Genomic DNA, 22824 nt, shown 5'->3' with positions numbered 1-22824 from the left:
TGAAAGGGGGAGAAAAGCCAGCCTAGAGTTCTATATACAGCAAAAATATCCTACAATGTAAAGGGGATGGAGGCAAGTTCTTCATTCCTAAAGGTAGATAATCAGAGTGCCTACTTCTTCAGGGACATGTTATAAGGATTAGGTTATTTAATACACGTGACATGCTTCCAATAATGCCTAGCAGATCACAAGCGTTATAAATAAGGTTAATACTAAAATAAGTAACAATAACAAAGTATGACACAGGATAGGGAATCCTATAAAGTTTATTAGCTAAGTTTCCTATGATCAACTGTTTTTTTTGGAGGGGAGGGGAAGTAATTTGAGAAAAACGCAAAGCAACAGATTCCTACTAATTTGGGCTTTGTACAAAATCTTTCTCCTGGGGAAAACCGTGATTGTGGGTCTGTGCCAAGAGGAGGCAAACATCCTTGTCACTGGGCCGCCTCATGGGGCAAGACGGCACTGGTGATGGTTAAGAGTCTATTTCCTGGGACAGGTTAGAAGGAAAGCTGTGGTCTCCTCACGCTCCTTCCTTTTCCCTCTACTCCTCCTAATGCTCTCAATTTAGCTTTATGTGGAACTGGAAATTTAAAAGTAGGACAGGCCACTGAAGTCAGAATGTGCTTCTCAAGCACTTAGGTTGGGATTTGACCCCAAAAGTCTTTAATTCTCTGAGAATTAAGACATAAAAAAAAAAAGAATTCTCCTGTAGTCAATCACGATCTTAACTGTGGCCCATCAAGACTTTCATACTGGCCAAGTGTAGACTGAAAGGCAGTGGTTCTGAGGCAGAGCGGAGCTAGAGAAAGGCCCCAAAACTTCTGGATTTATGGGGTGGCACAGGCGAGGCCAGCTGCTCTCGGCACACGTAATGAGGGTCTGCACTCCTCAGCCTCGGAGGCAGGTTACTAGAAGGAAAAGCAGCCTCACGGAGTTGGCTCGGAAAAAACACAGAAGACCATCAGGCCCCTCCTCAGTGCCCCCCAGGCTAGGTGGGTCATGGCCACCTGTTGTAACCTGTTGCGGGCACAGCTGGAGAGGGAAGTTCTTCAGTGAGGGCTGGGAGGGAAGGATACCTATCCCCACCCTGTCAAACTCTGAGCGCACTGGTTAGAATGTGAAAACAACAGTCTACTCTAGGGACCATCTCTGTTCAAAGGGACAGGCTTGCTTCAGCTGCCAAGCAGGCATACATGGCCACGTCTGTCTGTGGGCCGGGTGCTAGTCACCCTGGGAGAGTCCTGTGAGGAAGGCAGGATGGGGGCGCAGACCCAGCAGACAGCACGTGGGTCCATGGGAATTTTAAAATGTCTCGGGAAATGCATGCGCTGCTGGTCTGGCTGCAGGGCTGCTCCTGGCTTTCTAACACTTTTCTTTTGGAAGGCAGACTTTCCTAGTGCTTCCAGCCAGTTTATATTCCTGAGTTGACTTCTGAGCAGGAAAATCTCCCCGTGTTTGTTTTCTCCCTCCTGATCTGAGGTTGAGCCTCCTTCCATCAGGAGCTGTGAACAGGAGCTGGGCTTAGCAATTTAGACAGATTTTTCTAAAGAGTTGACCATGCACGCTGGGTGGCGTCCCCTGGAGCTGTCCTGCAGATGTGAGAGCGGGAGGAAGGGGTAAGGAGATGGGCAGTGTGTCCTGTTGACACCTGTCATATTCTCAGCTGGCTGAGCCTGCCCTCTGGCCAGCTGGCTATGCTCATTTGTGACAGTTTTCACTATGGCTGCCTACATCTAAGATCACTTTAGTACTGGCGACAGGAGCCACCATCCCCAATCCTTTGCCAGCCCAATCCAGAGCAGATGAGCCTGGCTGGGGGGAAGGAGGGCTGACAGTGTCCCCCAGCATTGGGCTGTGGGAGCAAAAGGAACAAGAGGTTGGACTACGAGGGCAGGAGCTCAGCGGTGTGAGAAAACCGCCTACACAAGCCAGTCTGCCCAGGAAGCCAGGGCAGAGGTTTACCTCTGGAACTACTGCTGTTCCTTCCCATGCGCTGTCTTGGGGTGGGTGCAGGTGGTGATGCCTAGAGCCCAGGAGGGCGGGGCAGCATGCTCCAGATCCAGCCGATGTCAGGTCCCCCCAGAGCTTCCCATGCTGCCCTTGGGGGCTCAGACCTAGGAGTCTGCAGGTTGAAGGAACCTTACAGCCTAAGGTGGAAATCCCACAGGAAGGCGGCCTCAAGTGAGCAGTCTCTAAAAGAGGGGTGGCTGTGATTTGTGGCATGAAAACAAGGGATAGCTGTTTCAGAGGAAGGAGGTGATGAAGATGGTGCTGGGATGAAAACACCTTCACCCCTTGGTGTCACTGTGGCCTCCCACTGACCTGCCTGGCCTCAGTCAAGGTCCCCCATCAAGAGCATTGGAGGTGCCAGGCTTCTCCCAGAACCACCACCCTACTGTCTCCCAGATCACTGTGTGATACTGACTCAGGGACCCCTCGACATGTTCACCAAGTCACTGTTATGGGAAGGCAGCTACTGACAACTAAAATGAACTCTTATTTCCAAACCCTGTTTATTGTACTCAGATTATATGATGTCTTTGTTGTTAATCTTCACCAGATTATATATATATTTTCCATTGATTTTTAGAGGGAGGGGAAGAGAAGGGGAGAGAGAGAAACATCAATGTGAGAGAGACACATTGATTGGTTGCCGCCCGCACTTGCCCCTACCAGGGCCAAAGATTAAGCCTGCAACTCAGGTACTTAATGGTCTTGACTGGAATTAAACCTGCAACCTTTCAGTCCGAGGGCCATCTATCCACTGAGTCAAACTGGCTAGGGCCTATATGACTTTTTTACTTAAAAAAATACAAATTATCAAAGATCCTTTAGCCGTTAGTTGATGGACAACCACAGTCCAGTATAATGACAAAGCTGTCATCTTCAGACTAAGATGGGGCTTGGCTAGAGTGGCAGCTTCATGAGATGGATCCCTTGTCCATAAGTTGTTCCAAATTACTGTGGCAAATGCCTAGCAGTGGTCTTGACAGGACCACTATTTCTTCACTATTCCTGACTCACCCTCCCTGCCTTGCTGATGACCCCATCCCTGCTGCTGTCAGGACAGTTGTTTTCATGAAGGGCATCTGCCTGGACCCCTCTCCCAACTCCACATTTTAGTGTCCAGAGCTGAGCCCTGACACCCCCCTTCACCCCTCCTCCTCTCACCATTGTCCCTGCTCACCAAGTACTTCCAGTGCTCATCCTTGCTTTCTGCTGCCTCCTGCACCTCACCTCCTGATGCTCCTTGACGTCACCTTCAGAACAATCCACAATCAGACACTCCTCCCATTTCCACCACTGTGGCCACACACACACACACACACACACACCATCTCTCCTGTGTCGAGCCAACCCTCGGCTCCCAGGCCCTTCTCATGGCAGCTACCAGAGTGATCCTACTAAAATCTAAGTCAGATCCTTGCACCTCTCTTCTCAGAAGCCCCCATTGCCCTCCAAGTAGAAGCCAAGTTCACGGAATGGCCTTACAGGACCTCCCCATCCTTCCCTTCCTCTCTTCTCCTTGCTCACTCTGCTCCAGCCACACAGACTTCCTCACTGTTCCTCCAACACCCAGGCACAGTCCTGCCTCGGGGCCTTTGAATGGGTGGTTCTTTTGCCTTAGACACTTCCCCAATGGCTCCCTCCCCAACTTCTTCATGTCTTTACTCATTTGCCCCTCAAATCAGTTTCCCTTCATGGTAACTTCTCAATGCCAAAGAGAGAGGAACTGTAACCAACTATTCTTTTGGAGAGTAGTTTCAGTTCTCCCTGTAGTCACTTCTACTTGGAGGAAGATAACTGCATTCTTAATTTTGTGATGACCTTGATGTCAGTTCAACAGAATTACCCAAGCAGAGAAGTCTATTTTCAATTTAGATAACATGGAGTTGGGGGAAAGGAATCATATTTCCCAAACCTTTCTCTTTACATGTGAGTCAGTCTCCCCCGAAGTTCTCTTTCTAACCATTACTTTTGGTAATGGGCCAGGTATTGAACAGTAGGCCAGATATTAGATATTAGCCTTCCTCACTCAGGACCCCTGATGCAGTGCCCCTTCCAGCCAACCACCCACGCAATATGCCCACCCACTAGCCCAGAACCAGTGTCATCATGTGGCTCCTGCCCCATCCACCATCGTTGTCAGTGGGGTTGTATGGACAGAGGTAGATAGACCCTTACCTCCCACACTGATCCTGGATCCTTCACAGGATCCTGCCTCGGGCTGGTTCCTGTGCACGTGGCTCCTGCCTGTCGCGAAGCCCGTGTGTGATAAAGGCCTTTTGTACTCACACAGCAGAGTGGAAGCCAGAATCAAACTATAGCTTTGGGGACATTGTGCTTGGGGCTCCCAGGCAGTCGTGTTGCCCATGTGGGGGCTTAGCTTTCTATAAGACGGCTCCTGCCTGTCCAACACTAGCGACCTTTGGGGGCAGCAACTTCAACTTTGGATTCTTTTTCCTGCCTTGGCCTGAGCGCAAAGTCCGGCACATGAGCCTCATAGGTATTTCATGCAGTTTTCATCTATGTTCCGCTCGGTCAGGACCTGCAGGGATATTAATCCATCTCCATGGACAGCTGGCCAGTGCAGGGCATGGCACTCACGGGCCCCTGAGTTTTCTTGAATCTGCCTCTTTCTCGTCATCAGAATTGATCTTCGTTCCCATGGGTTTAGGAGACATTGGATTTTTAAGCAGTATCAGGGGCGTGTGCATGTTTAAATGATTATAAGGACAATTTGTACGAGGTCTCCATCCATGCATATTTTTCTCAAGTCAAGGAGAATGAAAGTTGAAGGAATAAAAAAGCAGGTGAAAAGAAGCTACTAAGTAACTTGCCCAGAATCTTCTGAACCCAAATCCATGGCAGTAGCCGTGAATTTCCTCACCGTGTGAAGTGAAGGGAAAGCGTGTGGTTAGCATTTTGGTGTCAGGAGGAACCTGACAGTCAGGACTGTGTCTCTTTCTCCAGCTCCAGTGGCTGTTAGATAATTACGAAACCGCTGAAGGCGTCAGTCTCCCCCGAAGTTCTCTTTATAACCATTACCTCCGGCACTGCCAGGAGCACAAGCTGGACCCTGTGAATGCTGCCTCCTTTGGGAAACTGATTCGCTCCGTGTTTATGGGCCTGAGGACGCGGCGGCTGGGCACCAGGTGGGTAGAAGGGGGTGTCTGACAGCCCGCACACCCCCCGTTCTTCCTCTTTCTTTATATAGAAATCAAGCTTTTGGAGAACATGGGGCTTCCTCCTCTGCCCACACTTCCTGACTGACAGGCCTCTGGGGGGACTTGGAGCAGCCGCACATTGGCGGCAGCATTGGCCTGGCCAGGCCAGGGTGTGGGCTGTGGTTCAGTTCTCTAAAGGTGACAGGACGCAGTGGTTTGCTTCAGCTCTTTGTTTGAAATTTTTCATAAGAGGTTTTTTCAAAGCTGCCTCTGGATTATCTAATGGAGTTGGATTTACTATTTCTTGATGCCTTTCGCTATACTTGGACCAACCTACCATGGCCTGCCCTTGGCCTATTGCTGCCAGGGAGCCTCATGTGGCAGATTTCACCAGACAACATGAACACCCCTCTCACTAGGAAAAAAAGTGTAGCCACAGTCTCCTTAAGTGAATGGCCTAGAGATCATGTGGCCGTGATCACTGACAAGGCCTAGCACTTGCTTTCAGTGAAGTCGTATAGAAGTGGGTGGCAGGGAACATTCATGCCCTCTCAGAAGCCAGCATCCTGGCCAATAGAATAGGCAAGTCTTCTCTTGTCCTCTTGATCCTTGAAAGAGAATATCTTTACAGCACATAGCCACAGAACTGGTTTTCTGACTGCAGGACTTCTCAGAGCCTTTATCATACTAAAGTACAAGAGGGGAACCTCCCAGAGGGGGAGGTAGTGTGCAGAATTTTCTAAACCTCTCTGGCCACAGGGCAGCTTGTAAGCATTTCCCACAAGGTCCAGAAAACACTGAACCCAAGGGCCCAAAGTGCAGGTGCCAAAGCAGAGCACCTCCTGTCCTTTAGAACGAGCTGACCCCAGGTGTTTGATTTCTAGGGGCAACTCAAAGTATCATTACTATGGGATCCGTCTAAAGCCGGACTCGCCCCTGAACCGGCTGCAGGAGGACACCCAGTACATGGCCATGCGGCAGCAGCCTGTGCATCAGAAACCAAGGTGAGTTACCGGGTTGAGTCTGGCTTGAGGAAGGGGACAGGCCTGGGTTTTTCTAGGGAGAACAGGGAGGATGTTTCTCAAACATTAAATACATTCGTATGAGGGGACTCTCATTCCGCAGTGGAGAAAAGAGACTCATTAACCTCAGTCTCCAGTGTCCCGGGAGAGCCAAGACATTCACCTCCACTGACATGAAGGGAAACCAGCAGGACTCCGGGCCAAAGATGCAACCTCAAGCTAACAGAAATGACGGAGCGTTCTCTTTTTAAAAAAATATTATTTTTTAGAGTGATGTTAGGTCACAGCAAAATTGAGTGAAAGATACATATACTTCCTGCCTCACACACGCACAGCCTCCGCATTATCCACATCTCCCGCCAGAGTGGCCCCTTTATTCCAGTTGATGACCCCAATAAAGTTTCAATCGATGACTCCAATAAACCAATGACTCCAACAGCAGATGAATGGATCACTAAAATGTAATATATGTTCCGGTATATATGCAATAGAATAGGATTCAGCCATAAAGAGAAAGGACATCTGACACATGACAATAGGGATGAACCTGGAGGACATGATGCTCATGAGAGAAGCCAGACACAAAAGGACAAATATTGTAGGAGGTCCAGACATAGGATGTCCCTAAAAGAGTCAGATTCATAGAGACAGAAAGTAGATGGTGGGAGACAGGGGCTGAGGAAGGGCAGAGATGGGTTAGTGTTTAATGGGGACATAGTTTTAGTTTGGGAAGATAGAAAGTTCAGGAAGGGGATGGTGGTGATGGTTGTGCAACTGTGTGAATGTACTTAATATCACTGAGCTATACACTTAAAAACTATTAAGGTGGTACATTTTGTTATGTATATTTGACCAAAATTATTTTAAAACTAGAGACCTGGTGCATGAAAATCATGTGGGGGCGGGGGGAAGCTCCCTTAGCCCAGCCTGCACCCTCTCACAATCTGGGACCCCTTGGGGGATCGGATCTAAACCGGCAGTTAGACATTCCTCTCACAATCCAGGACTGCTGACTCCTAACCACTGGCCTACCTGCCTGCCTGATAGCCCCTAACCAGTCTGCCTGTCTGCTTGATTGCCCCTAACCACTCACCTGCCTGCCTGATCATCCCTAACTGCCTCTGCCTTGGCCCCCGCTGCTGTGGCTTTGTCCGGAAGGATGTCTGGAAGGTTATTTGTCTGTCCAATCTAATTAGCATATTATGATTTTATTATTATAAATTATACACACACACACACACACACACACACCAACTGTACCCTGTTTAGCCCTGTGCTCCTCAGGCCCTTTCTAGGCAGTGTTCCTGGGGCCTCATGGTGGCACGTGTGTTTTCTACACAGGTACCGGCCAGTCCAGAAGTCAGACAGCCCTGGGGACAATGGCTCGCACAGCAGCCTACACAGCACGCCAGAGCAGGCCATGGCTGCCCAGAGCCAGCACCACCAGCAATACATAGGTGAGTAGTAACACCCCCTCCCTGGGTACAGGGCCTGCTGTGAAAGCTCTGTATCTCCTCAGCACTTCTGGGTGCTGTGGGTTTCGGCACCAGCAGCATCTAAAGGGGTGCATTAAACAGTTTTCTTGTGTGGCTTTTTTAATATATAAATTTATTTTTATTTGAGAGAGAGACATTGATTTTTGTTGTTATTGTTCCACTTATTCATTGGTTGATTCTTGTACGTACTCTGACTAGGGATCGAACTCCCAACCTTGGCATATCTAGACAACGCTCCAGCCAACTGAGCCACCACCCGGCAGAGCCTGACACCATTTTTGTTACATAGAAAGTTTTAGATAAACCTTCCTTGTGGCATCACTAAGATTTTAGAACCATCAGCACATGTCCCCAAAATTAATGTATAAAATGACCGTCAAAAAATAAATAAATAGCCCTGACCGGTTTGGCTCAGTGGATAGAGCCTGGGCTTGCGGGCTGAAGGGTCCCAGGTTTGATTCCAGTCAAGGGCATGTACCTTGGTTGCAGGCACAATCCCTGTAGGGGATGTGCAGGAGGCAGCTGATCCATGTTTCTCTCTCATCAATGCTTCTAAATCTGTCTCCCAGTCCCTTCCTCTCTGTAAAAAATCAATAAAATATATTTTTTAAAATAATAATAAATAAATAAATAAATAATAGCCCTGGTCACTGTGTCTGTGCTTAGAACATCGGCCTTGCACAGAGGGTTAAGGGTTTGATTCCTGGTCAAGAAACTACTTGGGCCGAAACCGGTTTGGCTCAATGGATAGAGCGTCGGCTTGGGGACTGAAGGGTCCCGGGTTCGATTCCGGTCAAGGGCATGTACCTTGGTTGTGGGCATATCCCCAGTAGGGGGTGTGCAAGAGGCAGCTGATCGATGACTCTCTCTCATCGATGTTTCTAACTCTCTATCTCTCTCCCTTCCTCTCTGTACAAAATCAATAAAATATATTTTTTAAAAAAGAAAGAAAAAAAAAGAAAAAAGAAACTACTTGGATTGCAGGTTTGATCCCTGGACCTAGTGGGGCATGTGTGGGAGGCAACCAATCTCAGATTGATCTTTCTCTCTTTCTCTTTCTTCCTTCCTCCTCTCTCCCTCCCTTTTACTCTCTCTCTCTCTCTCTCTCTCTCTCTCTCTCTCTCTCAAAAAAAAAAAAAAAAAAAAAAGAAGAAGAAGAAGAAGAATAAAAAAATCAGTGGGAAAAAAATCCTCAGGTGAGGATTAAGAAAAAACACACACACAACTAAATAAAATTAAATGCCCATCAGAGAGAAGACTAGATGTCCTATTTTATTTTTTAATTCTCACATGAGGATATGTTTGCTTGTTTGTTTGTTGATTTTAGAAGGGGAAGAGAGAGAAAAGGAGAAACATCTACCGTTTTTCCCCAAAAATAAGACATCCTCCGAAAATAAGACCTACTTACAGGTTTCCTTCTGAGTGAAATATAAGGCATCCTTCCGAAAATAAGGCCCCCCCCTACGCTAAACATGAGAGATTTGGTCCACTGATTCTGAAAGAAATGGAGTCACAAGAAATTCACCAGGAAATTCAGGAATTGGATTGTTATGATGATGTTCCAGATGATGATGACATGATTGTCATTGAATAAATGAGTCAATTCTTGATACTGTAGGATTCACAGTTTGTCTGGTTTGTGTTGACAACTACCGTACTACCGTACTGTATACAGGTAATAAATTTCCTTTATTTTCATTTAACAATAAATGTGTACCGTATTCTTCTTCATGGAAAAATAAGACATCTCCTGAAAATAAGACCTAGCGCATCTTTGGGAGCAAAAGTTAATATATAAGACACTGTCTTATTTTCAGGGAAACAGGGTATGTGAGAGAGAAACATTGATCAGTTGCTAACCAGGGATCTAATCTGCAACTTGGATATGTGCCCTGACTAGGGATCGAACTCGATACCTTTCGGTGAACGGGATGATACTCAAAATAGCCGAGCCACCCTGGCTGAGCTACATGCCTATTTTAAAACCTGTCGGCTCAGGGCAGCAGCAGGGTTTGGCTATCCTCCTGGGTTCTTCTCCTTGTTTAACTGGGTGCTCAAGACCCTTAAAAAACTGGATTTCTCCCCTCCCAGTGCCCTCACAAAGGGCTGCCTGGCCCTCTTCCCTGGGAACTGTGAGAGAGACCGTTTCCCCCCACACACACCCAGGCGGCCCCACTGCTTTCTGGGGATTGCATCCTAACCAAGAGCCTGCCACGGGGCATGCCCAGGGAGTGTCACTGGGATCAGTGTCAAGCATATGTATTTTTAAGGTATTTCTTGAGCCTGAACAGAGCCCTCTGTGTTGGGTCTTCTGAAGTGGTTGTCAGGCCTGGGAGGGCCAGCCTTGTCTCTACAGGCACTGCTCTGGCTGGCTCCCCTGGTGGGGTAATGAGAGCACTCACTGTGACTGGGCCCTGGCGCAATGCTTTGTCTTGTCTCAGCATATTTCATGTTGCTCGGAGGTGATGCTGCTGTCCCATTCTGTACCTGAAAAACTGAAGCGTACAAAAGCTGTGTAACTGCTCGGGGAAGCCAGGATGCTTCTGGACAGCGTCCCCCAGCACACGGGACACCCAGCCCATCTTCGGCTTGTGGACCTTCTGCAGGTCTGCTGACGACCCGTTTCCATCCCCCCCAGATGTCTCCCACGTCTTCCCGGAGTTCCCAGCGCCTGACCTGGGCAGCGTCTTGCTGCAAGAGAGCATCACGCTTCAAGACGTCAAGGCCCTGCAGCTGGCCTATCGGCGGCACTGTGAGGTGACTGCCCCCTCCAGGTGGCCCCCAGGAAGAGCCCACCTGGGCTGGGGGGATTCAGTGGGAACCTCGGTGCCCCCAGGGCCTGGGTGCAAAGCCCAGTGTGCCTCCCCAGCACTACCAAATCCTCAGACATCCCCAGGCGTCCCTGACAACACAGAGGACCCAGAGCAGCCCCTGCTCCCTCTAGCCTAGGAGCAGATAGAATCTTTGCCCCCTGGATAGCGCCCCTTTGTCCATTTCCATCTCCACTGTGGTCTCTCTCTGATTTCAAAAGACCCCTTCCCCTACTGCCTGAATCACCACTGACTGCTTAGAACGTCCTGATGACGTTATTTATTTATTTATTTATTTATTTATTTAATTTCAGAGAGGAAGGGAGAGGGAGAGATAGATATATCAATGATAATCTTTGATTGGCTGCCTCCTGCATGCCCCCTACTGGGATTGGAGCCCGCAACCTGGGCATGTACCCTTGACCAGAATCAACCCTGGACCTCTCAGTCCACAAGCCAATGCTCTATTCACTCAGCCAAACCAGCTAGAGCAATCCACACCCTTTTGAACATCCACATTCGTGTGTCTAACGGGCCAATTTTACTTCCAGGCAACATTAGATGTCGTGATGAACCTCCAGTTCCACTACATTGAGAAGCTGTGGCTTTCCTTCTGGAATGCGAAAGCCTCCTCCAGCGACGGCCCCACCTCTCTACCTGCCAGGTGCTGTAGTTGTTCACCCAGACAGGCACGACCTACAGACAAATGCATCAATTTTCCAAGAATTGGCGCTCCCCCATAATTACATGTTGTTTTTATACTTCTGACAGTTGATTTGTAATTTGCATTGCCCATTCACATGTTTCAAGTGAGTGTTTTATTGGTGACCATATGCCATCCCAGTGAGAAGTCAGCAGTAGCCACAGTGGGAAATGTCATTATCTCAGCTATAGGCGGCGGGCGGACAGCATGGCCCATGTGGGGTGATCTCCAGGCCTCGGCTCACCTCGTCTCCCCCGTTTTCCCACAGTGATGAGATTCCCGAAGCCACCATCATCCCGAAGGACAAGCTGGTGTCTCTGTGTGAATGTGGCCCCATCCTTAAGTGGATGAGGAACTGTGACCACATCCTCTACCAGGCCCTGGTGGAGGTCCTCATCCCCGACGTGCTGCGGCCAGTTCCCAGTAAGCAGCTTGCTCACCTGCCTTCCTCCTTTCTCCCCTCACCCCTGCAGCCACCTTGTCGGGTCCAGCTCAGGCTGGGACACTGAGAATCAGTGAGAGCAGCAGCTTAGTCACCCTGGAAAGAAGCTCACTCTTGCCTGCATGTTTTCCTTAATCATTGATCCCGGGGAGAGAAGGAGGGAGGGCCTTATGGCTCTGGTGAGGGCTGCCCACCCTCAGGTCACTGCCCATCTAGTCTGGGCTGGGCTTAGGGCTTCATGCTACTGCCCAATGCTGTGGGCTTCTGGGTCTCTGATGTCCCCAAAGGAGTTCTAGACTGTGAGGCCCAAGTCTCAGGACATCCATACCCTCCAGGCTGCTGCATTCGCTGAAAGCCCTAGGGATAGTCTGAATCCGGTTTTATCCCACTTCCCCCAAGTTGATATGAAGCTGAGCTCAGCTTCCTCCCAAACATGTGATTCTTTAGCACTGAAAGGTGATTCTATAGAATTTTCTCCAGATTCCTGCATCTTTAATTCAGGAAGGGAGGGAAAAAATGAAATCATAGGTCTCACTGGCTACACCCATTGGGGCTGACATGGACCTTCCCAGGGAACTGACTGGGAACTGCCTGCCAGGCCTCTGGTGGTGGTGACAATGCCCACCTCCCGGGGGCACTGTTGTGCCAGCCCCTGACTTCCAGACTTTCCTGTGGGCTCCCAGCATCATCCCAAGTGAAGGGTGAGCAAGGTCTTGTTCTTTTTTCTTTTTTTCTTTTTTTTTTAAATCCCATCAGAGGATATTTTTTCCATTGCTTTTTCAGAGAGAGTAGAAGGGCAGAAGGGAAAGGGGGAAGAGAGAGAAAAAGAGACAGACAGACAGACACATTGATGTGAGAGAGAAACAGACTGATTGCCTCCTGCATGCATTCTGACCAGCAGTGGGGAGTGAACCTGCCACCCAGTTATGTGCCCTTGGCCAGGAATTGAACCCACAACCCTTAGGTGTGCAGGCCAATGTTCTAACCACTGAGCGAGCATACTGGTTAAGGCTGAGGCCTTGCTCTTTTTTTTTAATTGATTAAGGTATTACATATGTGTCCTTATCCCCCCTTTGTGCCTCACCCCCCTGCTCATGCCCTCACTCCCCTGGTGTCTGTGTCCATTGGTTAGGCTTATATGCATGCATACAAGTCCTTTAGTTGATCTCTTTCCCTTATCCCCACCCTCCCCTACCTTCCCTCTGAGGTTTGACGGTCTGATTGATGCTTCTTTGTCTCTGGATCTGTTTTTGCTCATCAGTTTATGTTGTTCATTATATTCCACAAATGAGTGAGATCATGTGATATTTATCTTTTACTGACTGGCTTATTTCGCTTAGCATAATGCTCTCCAAGGCCATCCATGCTGTTGCAAATGGTAGGAGTTCCTTCCTTTTTAGAGAAGCGTAGTATTCCGTTGTGTAGATATACCACAGTTTTTTAGTCCACTCATCTGCTGATGGGCACTTAGGCTGTTTCCAAATCTTAGCCATTGTAAATTGTGCTGCTATGAACATAGGGGTGCATATATCCTTTCTGATTGGTGTTTCTGGTTTTTTGGGATATATTCCCAGAAGTGGGATCACTGGGTCAAATGAGAGGCCTCACTCTTAATGCCTCCAGCAGACACCAGGTTACACTTGGCAGGTGACCTATGCACATTTATGTCAGTGCTTGGAAACCCCTGGTCTTTCTTGAATTGGCCTGCTGCTTTGTGCCAGGAAATGGGAAACAGCATAGTGATTGCATTTATCCTATGGTCTTGCCTGCCCAACAATTGTTAAGTTGTGTAGTAAGTCTGTATTAAGGTTTGAATTTGGGGTAGATTTGCTTTTACATTGGGGGATTTTTTTATTTTTATTTTTAAAGAGTCCTATTATTTCCTTCTTACTGTAACCCATCTCAAAGTAACTTTAGAAGTTGATAGAATATATTTACATGCATGTGTATCAAGGTCTGTGTTTCAGCACTGCTGACACTGGGCCAGGTCACTCTCAGTGGGGTCGTCCTGGGCACTGTGGGGTGTTGAGCAGCATCCCCAGTTTCCACCCGCTCAAGGCCAAGAGCACTCCCAGTCATGAGACCACATATGTCCCCCAGGGGGCAGGGTCAGCCTGGGTGAGAACCCCTAGTGTAAGACAGATAGGTGAACAGAGATGAACAATCTGGACAGCCCTAACTCTTGCTCTAGGCTCCGCTCTCTAAGTGTCCCAAATTATCCCCCATGCCTTGTTCTCTTTTCCTCTGTGTTGCTTTTGGTGGTAACTTTCGTTACATTTGTATCTCTTACACATGGCTGACCCTGAGGGGCGAGACTCTGCCTTTCTCTCTGTTAATATCATGTTTCCATCTCCCAGGCACCTTGACACAGGCCATTCGTAACTTTGCCAAGAGCTTGGAAGGCTGGTTGACGAACGCCATGAGTGACTTCCCACAACAGGTTATCCAGACTAAGGTAATTCCTGGGAATGGGGTCTGGGCCTTCAGACCACACTGGTGACCAGAAGCAGAGGCCACAGGCCTGGGGACCCCTTGAGCCCAGCTGTGCTGTAGTGGGAGGGGGCGGGAGTAGCTCAGAGGAGAGGACTCCTCTCCCTCTGCTCTGGGAGAACTTGACTGCTGGGGCCTAGAGAGAGCCGGTCGCTCCTGTGTGTCCTGAGGATCAATGGTCCCTTCAGGAAGTCCTGAAGATGCTGCTGATGTAGGATAGGTAGTGGCAGGGAGGGGCTCGACGAAGATGCCATTTGATGTGGCACATTTGGGTCAGCTCACAAAAGATTGATTATTTCTATGCTCGTGAAAAGACAAAATTTAATCTCCTTGCTTACATTATCCTTATTACATTAGTCTTGGCCACAAATCAGAATTTAAATGTGGATATTTGGCCCACACGGGAAAAAGAGAACAACTTCTTGCAATTATTCTTGCACACATTTCTTAGAGTTGCCATGTATAGAGGAGGCCAGATTTTGGGCATCTGGTCTGCCTGCCTATAGTCTGGACTTAGTGTTAGGCCGGTGATACTGCAACTCCAGGGAGCAAAAGAACCACCTAGGTAGTCAGTAAATCACAGATCCCAAGGCCACCTCTACAGAGTCTTACCCAGTGGGCCCAGGAACCAGCATTTTCACCAAGCGCTCCAGAGAGCGTATGGAATTGAGTTCTAACCCACTGATGCCACACTGTCTATTATAGGTGCCACGTGATGTGTTGGTAACGTCTGTGTCCACTGATTCTCACTCTTTAGGTTCTTGAGTCTGTCACAAGGGTGCATTGCATCCCTCTTTCCTGCCCCTGAACTGTCCCTGAGTCCACGCCCTCCAAGAAGAGAAAATAGGCTTTCCCTACGTGCATTGCATGCGTGCAGCTCACCCTCTCATGCCATCTTTGGCCACAGGTCAGCGTGGTTAGCGCCTTCGCCCAGACCCTGCGGAGATACACATCCCTCAATCACCTGGCGCAGGCGGCCCGGGCCGTGCTTCAGAACACTTCCCAGATCAACCAGATGCTCAGCGACCTCAACCGTGTGGACTTTGCCAACGTGCAGGTGACTTTCCCCACATGGGTCCCCACAGCCTGGATGGGGCTCCAGGACCAGACTTCAAAGCAGGGACAGTGTGCACATGACCCCAACCCCTCGGGTCTAGCCGTCCACCCTTTAGAAAAATGCATAAGCCCTCAATCTGCAGCCCATAGCACACCCAGTGCACATTTCTGCTGCATGAATTAGATTCAGGGTCGGTCCACCAAGGACCACAGGTCTCCACTTCAGGATCTCTCAGCCTCTCGGAGTTGTGACCATCACTTTCATTTTCTTTAAAAATGTGCCTTCCACCGAAACCAGTTTGGCTCAGTGGATAGAGCATCGATCTGTGGACTGAAAGGTCCCAGGTTTGATTGGTCCCAGTAGGGGGTGTGCAGGAGGCAGCTGGTTGATGTTTCTCTCTCATCGATGTTTCTAGCTCTCTATCTCTCTTCTCTGTGAAAAATCAATAAAGTATATATTTTTTAAAATGAAAATAAAAATGTGCCTTCCTATTGCCACATTCATAGTTCTTTCTTTGGGCCTAGAAAAGTTCAGGCTGTCAGTAAATGGATTTTGCTACTGTATTTATGTCTAGTTCAAGCCCTGGGTTAACCCATTAAACAAACACATAATCACAAGAGTGACTACTCAAAAATAAAATCCAAAGACAAGGTATAATCAGAGCTATAGGTCCAGGAAACCTGGATTTAAGTCCTTATATGCCGGAGCAGTTGCCCTCTCTGGTCCATTGTCTCTGTCCCCGTGAAGTGGGTACTAATGGTGCTTGACTGCAGTTGGAAAAGGCCATGGGTGAAGATGGGTGCATGCTCGGCCTAAGGTCAGACTTGGAGCTGGTGCTCAGGAGATGGCCGCAGTCTGGGTCCCTGAGCTCTCACCCATGGCGTTGGTATGGGGGGCTGTCACTGACTCTGTTCTGACCCTCTGCCCTTGCACCTGCAGGAGCAAGCCTCATGGGTGTGCCAGTGCAAGGAGAGCGTGGTGCAGCGGCTGGAGCAGGACTTCAAGCTGACCCTGCAGCAGCAGAGCTCCCTGGACCAGTGGGCCAGCTGGCTCGACAACGTGGTCACGCAGGTCCTGAAGCAGCATGCGGGTAGCCCCAGCTTCCCCAAGGCTGCCCGGCAATTCCTGCTGAAATGGTCCTTTTATAGGTAAGTGCCCCTTGAACTCCCCGAGAACTCTGGGAGGGCAGGGGTGAAGGGCTCCAGAGGTTGTCCCGCCTTCAGTGGCCAAAAGCCCAAACCAGGGCCCAACCTATAGGCCTCATCTGGCAGACTGGCTCCTAGGGTCAGGCCAGAGGCCCCCTTGTGACCTAAGAGTAGGTGGCAGGCTTCCACAGACAGAAATCGTCATCGATCCTTCTGGAGAAACATAGCAACTTGAGTCCATGTGTTTATTTCTGCTCCCCAGCAAAACCCCGCAAACTGGCAGTAAAGGAAGTGGTAAAAAGGCATAAATCCCCAGAACAAGAACAGGAGAGCAAACGATGGCAGATCAATGAGTGAGGGCAAGAGTTTGGGAGGTGGTGTAAGGTGGTCAGTTAGGTCAGTGAGTCAGACCAGGAGCAACCATCCGGCTTTTAGTCCCCCACGCACTGCCAAATACAAGCAGGAGGCAGAAACTGGCGTCAGCTCCCCTGCAGTCCAGGTGTCCCTGCAGAATGGTACTGGGCAAGGGTCAGGTGTGTCGAGGGTACATATATTTTAAATTATATATGTAAATACATTATAGTTAAACATAATTGTATGAATATAGAAATAATTATATATTAACTAGAGGCCCAGGGCAAGAAAATCATGCAGAAACACTCAGCCTGGCCTGTACCCTCTCGGAGCCTGGGACCCCTCGCTCCTTACCGCCTGACTGTCTGCCACTGCGCTTACCAGCCATGAGCCCGGCTTCTGGCTGAGTGATGCTCCTGCTTTGGAAGCCCATTGACCACCGGAGGGCAGCTCTATGGACATTTTATCTTTTAATCAGCATATTAAAATTTAAAGAGACACATTAGAATTTCCAAACATTTGAGCAAATACCAATTCGAATTGGTCAGCATGAAACCCAAAGTGTCAGGCGCCAAGGACAAGGATGAGGTGTTATGGAGAAGCAAGCAGGGGCATGATTTGATTGGCTACAGTTCCAGCAGCTGCCTTATTTGGGAACTAGTTGTGATTCCTTGTTTAAGTTTCACTCTCGGACATTAACATGGCTTAGATTTTGGTTTGCTTACTAGGCTTCAAGGCATCAGAGCACCCAAGTGTGATAACCCCTCATTTAATTACTGTAATAGTCTGTATTTTCATTGTTTTTCCCCTCCTGTCTTGCCCCTGCCTGTTTACTTTATTGCTTACAATAGTGATTAGACTTAACAGAGAGTAGGTGAGCTCTGAAACAGGCATGTGAGTGTTTGTGACTACATGGCAGATGTGTTGCAGACCCAGGTTTCTTGTTGGGTGCCATGTTACTTGAGATTATGGGTCACTTTTTATTTTTTAAAAGGAATCCAATATTAAGTATTTTTGAACAATAGTTTTATTGGCACATGGCACACACATGTAAACAAACAGGCATGGCTGTGTGCCAATAAATCTTTATTTATAAACACTGAAGCGTGAATTTCAGATACTTTTCATGGGTCACAAAATGATTCTTCTTTTGACTTTCCCCCCAACCATTTAAAATGTAAAAACTATTCTTAGTGCTCAGGTTGTATAAAAACAGGTTGGTAAGCTAGGGTTGGTCTGGATTGGGCTTTAGTTTGCTAACCCCAGAGGCAAAGACACCCTGAAATTCTGTCTTGTTTTTAGATACCTAAACCACAGACTGAGGAGGAAAGGATCCAGGGGAGGATGGGAAAGATGGCCTGCTGTTGGGGAGCCATTAAGGCACTGAAAAGACTCCTTACCAAAGGTGGTCTCTAAGGCTTATGCCAGAGACTGTCACCTTTATGTTCTCAGTGACCTCTTCTTAGAGCCGCCGCTCCTGCTCACCTCTCATCTGCCTGTCCCCACCTGAGTCACACTGGGACATGGGGGGGTCTGGCAACTGGCATGCCCCTTGTAGGTCTAAGAGGTCCCCAGATGGCCTCAGAGCTGAAGAAAAGCCTGGTTCGCCCGCCTGGTGGGGCTCCGTGCTCCCGAAAGGTGCCTAGCCTCTGTCTGCCCGTCCCCAGCTCCATGGTGATCCGAGACCTCACCCTGCGCAGCGCCGCCAGCTTCGGCTCCTTCCACCTGATCCGCCTGCTGTATGACGAGTACATGTTCTATCTGGTGGAGCACCGTGTCGCCAAGGCAACCGGGGAGACTCCCATTGCCGTGATGGGAGAGGTGAGGGCCAGAGAAGCCTGCAGGGGTGAGGGAGTCTGCTGAGCATGACACAGTGGACAGTGGGCAGGCGAGAGCTCTCATGGTGAAGCTGCAGGCCTGGGTTCAGATCCTGTCTCCTCGGCCTACTCTTTATTCTTACTCTGGGCACATACCCTGCCTCTGAATGAGGCCTCAAACACTGAGGTAAAATACATATAACACAGAATTTACTATTTTAACCATTTTGAAGTGAACAATTCAGTGACATTTAGTACCTCTATCTAATTCCAGAATAGTCCATCACCCAGAGAAGCCCCATTCACCCTCCTCCCCAGCCCCTGGCAACCATAAATCTGTCTCTGGATTTCCTGTCCTGGACATTTCACATGGAATCACACACTGTGTGGCCTTAGGTGTCTGGCTTCTCACGCAGCATCATGTTTTCAAGGTCTACCCATGTTGTAGGTGTCAGTGCTTTGCTCTTTTTAGTGGCTTTGCTCTTTCCACTGTGTGGATGGTCAGCATTTTGTTTGTCCATTCATCTATTGATGGACATTTGGGTTGTTTCCACCTTTTGGCTATTGTGAATTGTGCTGCAGTAAACATGTGTGGACAAGTTTTTGTTTGAACATCTATTTTCAGTTATTTTGGGTATCTACCCAGGAGTGGAATTTCTGGGTCATTGAGGAAGAAATGAGGTTATACTTATACAGCTTTGGAACATAATAAGCCCTTGATAAATGCCAGCATTCCTTCACTGTCACTATTCAGAGGCCACAGCCCCTGTCTCCTCGCTGGCCTGAGCGGTCAGCACCCCCTCAACCCTCTAGCAGCTCCCAGATGCAGCCCAGAAAGTGGCAGAGGGGACACAGCATCATAGCTACTTCTTATGTAAGAACCTCTCACAAAGCAAAAGCCCGTTTTAACTGTGGGTGGGTGACACTGCTGACATTCACGAGGACCCACTCCGCAGAGGGCCCTGACTCTGGTCTTCTCTCTTTCAGTTCAACGACCTCGCCTCCCTGTCACTGACACTGCTGGACAAAGGTGGGTGTGCCTGTGGCTTTCCCATGAGGCTTCCTCCTGCGAATGGCCTGGTGGGAAGTCAGGGTGGGTTGAGGGCCTCAGGAGCTGGCACCCAGACAGAGGATGATACCCAGGCAGCAGTAGGTGTCCCAGTGATGCCTCCGAGTAGCCCTGTCCTCTCCTGTTTGACTGTGGCACTTCATAGGCACCCACACCAGGGCCACAGCTAGGAATGAGGTGGGAGGAGGATTTGAAGGGGTAGTGGGCAGAAAGGCCCCCAGCTCTGACCTATTCCCTGCCCCCAAAGGGGTGGGAGGGCCAAGCACCAAGGAAAAACCTGCCAAGAATGTGACCCAGGCAAATGAGCATTGGTCAAGAGAAGTCACCGATGAGAAGGCCAGAAAGGACCAGGTTAACGAGACCAGAGCTGAGGTCTGTTTATGCCTGGGCGCCTCTGAGGATGTGCTTCTCTCTCCCTCCCATCGTCCCCGACTCACCCCTTTCCCCCCAACACTACCCCACAGATGACATCAGTGAAGACCGGAGCAGTGAGGCTGATGCGGATGCCCGCAGCTTGGGTGAGCCCCTGGTGAAACGGGAGCGCAGCGACCCAAACCACTCCCTGTAGGGTGTGTAGCACTGAGGCCCTTCCTCAGGCTTGCCTGGCCTCCTCGAGCTCCACAACAATCGTGCCTCTTACATGAAGTGACCTTGACTCTGACTCACAGGATCCCAGGGCATGTGCGCCCTGAAAGGACATGCTCTTCCTCCCCAAGAAAACTGTTGTTCACCACGGCCGAAGGTCACACTTAGTTCTGAGAACCTGAGTGGCTCTCGGGGGCCACCTGGATCATCTTTTCCTCCTGACTGTCTTTGTCCTCCCGTATGCTGGACTGTGACCTGCAGGCCACTTCCACACCCTGCCGAGCTGGAAAGACCGAGCTGGGCAGGTCAGCACCTCTGCTTTGGGCTTCTCCGTTCAGCTCAGTCCAGTTTTCACCATGATTTTTAAAACTCAGGCCTATCCCAGGAAGGAAAGGTGTCTCACAGCTGTTGGTCAGTCCCACGCTGACCTCACCCACGGAGACCCTGCTCTGGTGCCCCTGTGATGGAAAGGCGTGTCTCCGTACTGCACCCCATGGCCTCTCGTAGACAGGCTGTCCTCGGCCTCCTGTCCTGTGCTGAAGCAGGGAAGTCCCAGGGGCCCCACTTCTAGACTCCAAAGACCCACACAGCATGTCTCTAGGTGGCAGGTAGACCATGGGCCCATGTGGCTCAAAGAACAAGTCACAGAAATAGGCCCGCTGTGTCTAAGAATTTATACCAGGATTACCAGCACCAGGAAGGACTGTGGTTCTGTCCAAGGTTACACCAACATGAAGCCAACCACTGAGTCTGCAATGCACCTGATCCAAGGGGGCCAAGGCAGACAGTGTCCCAGTGGTGCATTCAGAAGCCTGCCATCCCGCCAAATCTGCACAAATAGCCATGCCTGCAGTGTGGTCCACAGAATCTTATAGAATGCCTGCCTTGGCATTGGTGATCCTGGAGAACAGTGACCCTGGGCAGGTCCCATCTTGAACTGTTTGAAGTTGAGATCTTCTCTGGGGACAAACAGATCCCAAGGACTTCGACAGCCCTGAACTTTAAACTCCCAATCTGTGTCCCAACAGCAAACACGCACTTGGTTGCTTCGTGTGAGTCCTGTCCCAAAAACAACTGCAAAGAAGAAAGACAAACCTTTAGTCTAGGAAGTGCCATCTAATGCAATGCAATAGTTTCTCTCTCTGGAAATATCTTTATACCAATAGTTTTGTGCTCCAATTGTTATTAGAACGTTTCTTAATAATGTATATTGCGGTATATTTGGTCCCCAATATTTTATCTCATTCACGTCAAGCAGGAGCGCTGGGCCCACCTCGGCCCTCGCCAGGTGTGCGGGGTGATGGTGGGGGAGGAAGTGGCAAGAAAAATACTCGCTGACTGTAGAAACCCCAAGTCCATGATGACCACAATGTTTGTCTGGTCTTAGTGTTCAAGATTTAGATGAAATCAGACAGAAAGAATGTCTTTAAATACACACCTCCTCTGCTGGAAGGCACTGAAGCTCACGGTGCGTGCACTGTGATGCCTCTTTCCAGCTGGGTTCTGCCTTAGGCTCTGCTGTGTCCTTTGCAGGATTCCACGAGGACTACAAATGACAGTAAAGACACAAGTCTTCCAAGCCCGTTCTTGTTTTTCATTGCACTAAACACATTAAGCATACCCATTTGGGGATCACAATCCACACTCCAGCCCCACCCCAACCCAGTGCTGCTCCATGGAGAGTAGATGCTCCCTCCCGGCCTGCCCTGGCCTGCTCGGAACAGCAGCTGGAGCAGGAGCATGTTCTTTAAGCTTCACTTAGCACGGCCAGTCCGGGCCAGAGGTGGCAAGAAACAATTCCTAGCACAGGATGGTCGAGGCCATTTGTAAACAGAGTAAATCTATTCAAATATTACAGAATAAATCCACACTCCAGCCACTGAAGCAGCCCACTAGTTGTTCTCAAGGTTTATTCTGTAGAATATGGGAGGGAAGGGGGACCCCAGATCTCCTAAGAACCAGTGCTAGAGCTGGTTCCAAAATCACCAATCCCTGGGCCCCAGGCGAAGAAAGCTTCCTCTTGGGATTGGGATGGATCTGGGAATCCATATTGTGACCACCCCTTCCCAGGGGTGTGACATGGGACCCTGAAGAAATCCTGCAGAGGACAGTGATGCCATTCCTGATAAGCTTCCCCTAAAAGCAGCTTCTCACTGCCAGGCCAGTATCCCACATGCCCCCAGGGATGCTCGGCCTTCGGCCCCAGAGCAGGCTTCTCTGTCCCAGGAAGTGGCCCTGGGTCATGGGTCCCTTCTAGAATCCTCTATGATGGAGCCTCCAGGTGACACTAAAATTGCCCATAACTTAATTGGGCCGGGACTCCAGGGTCTGTGCTTGGCTTAATGCTCTTCTGTCACTATCTTAATTCTTAATTTTGGAACAAAGAGCCTACGTTTTCATTTTCACTGAAAGGGCTCCACAACTTCCATGGCTGATCCCTCCTCTTCAGGCCCTGACTCTGCTGATTCCCTGCTAGGCTCATGAATCCAGACTCGCCCCTACCCTCTGGTGATTCACAATTTTAGCTACTTAGCAGCACAGCTCTTGCACCAAACAGCAGCCCTCCCCACCCACCCCCAGCTTCCCCCTTTAGAGAAACAGGCTGGTGTTGGGGTGGCAGGGTCGCTGGAGGAAGAGAATCAGGCCCTGCCCTGGGAGTCTGA

At 49.4% G+C, this 22824-nt stretch overlaps 1 protein-coding gene across 14 annotated transcripts in view; it reads left to right on the top strand.

The window, feature by feature from the left end:
- Positions 1-22054, top strand: part of RFX2 (regulatory factor X2) — a 91914-nt gene extending 69860 nt beyond the window's left edge. For 13 of the 14 annotated variants that reach the window (XM_036459627.2, XM_036459623.2, XM_036459620.2 and 10 more), the window contains 12 exons: positions 4978-5159; positions 6056-6175; positions 7535-7650; positions 10328-10446; positions 11051-11163; positions 11471-11625; positions 14002-14099; positions 15042-15191; positions 16131-16339; positions 18358-18511; positions 19495-19537; positions 20041-22054. In XM_036459627.2, the coding sequence (XP_036315520.1) occupies positions 4978-5159; positions 6056-6175; positions 7535-7650; positions 10328-10446; positions 11051-11163; positions 11471-11625; positions 14002-14099; positions 15042-15191; positions 16131-16339; positions 18358-18511; positions 19495-19537; positions 20041-20144 (1563 nt within the window). In that variant the 3' untranslated portion in view covers positions 20145-22054. Of the gene's footprint in view, positions 1-4977; positions 5160-6055; positions 6176-7534; positions 7651-10327; positions 10447-11050; positions 11164-11470; positions 11626-14001; positions 14100-15041; positions 15192-16130; positions 16340-17541; positions 17819-18357; positions 18512-19494; positions 19538-20040 lie in introns of those variants that run through there. The other variant, XM_045589149.1, reaches the window with a different exon arrangement.
- Positions 22055-22824: the final 770 nt, after the last annotated feature.

Source organism: Pipistrellus kuhlii, unplaced genomic scaffold (assembly GCF_014108245.1).
Source record: "Pipistrellus kuhlii isolate mPipKuh1 unplaced genomic scaffold, mPipKuh1.p scaffold_m20_p_30, whole genome shotgun sequence".
In the NCBI taxonomy this organism is placed as follows: domain Eukaryota; kingdom Metazoa; phylum Chordata; class Mammalia; order Chiroptera; family Vespertilionidae; genus Pipistrellus; species Pipistrellus kuhlii.
The sequence above is the reverse complement of the archived record's forward strand: the minus strand, read 5'-3'. Positions and strand labels throughout refer to the sequence as shown.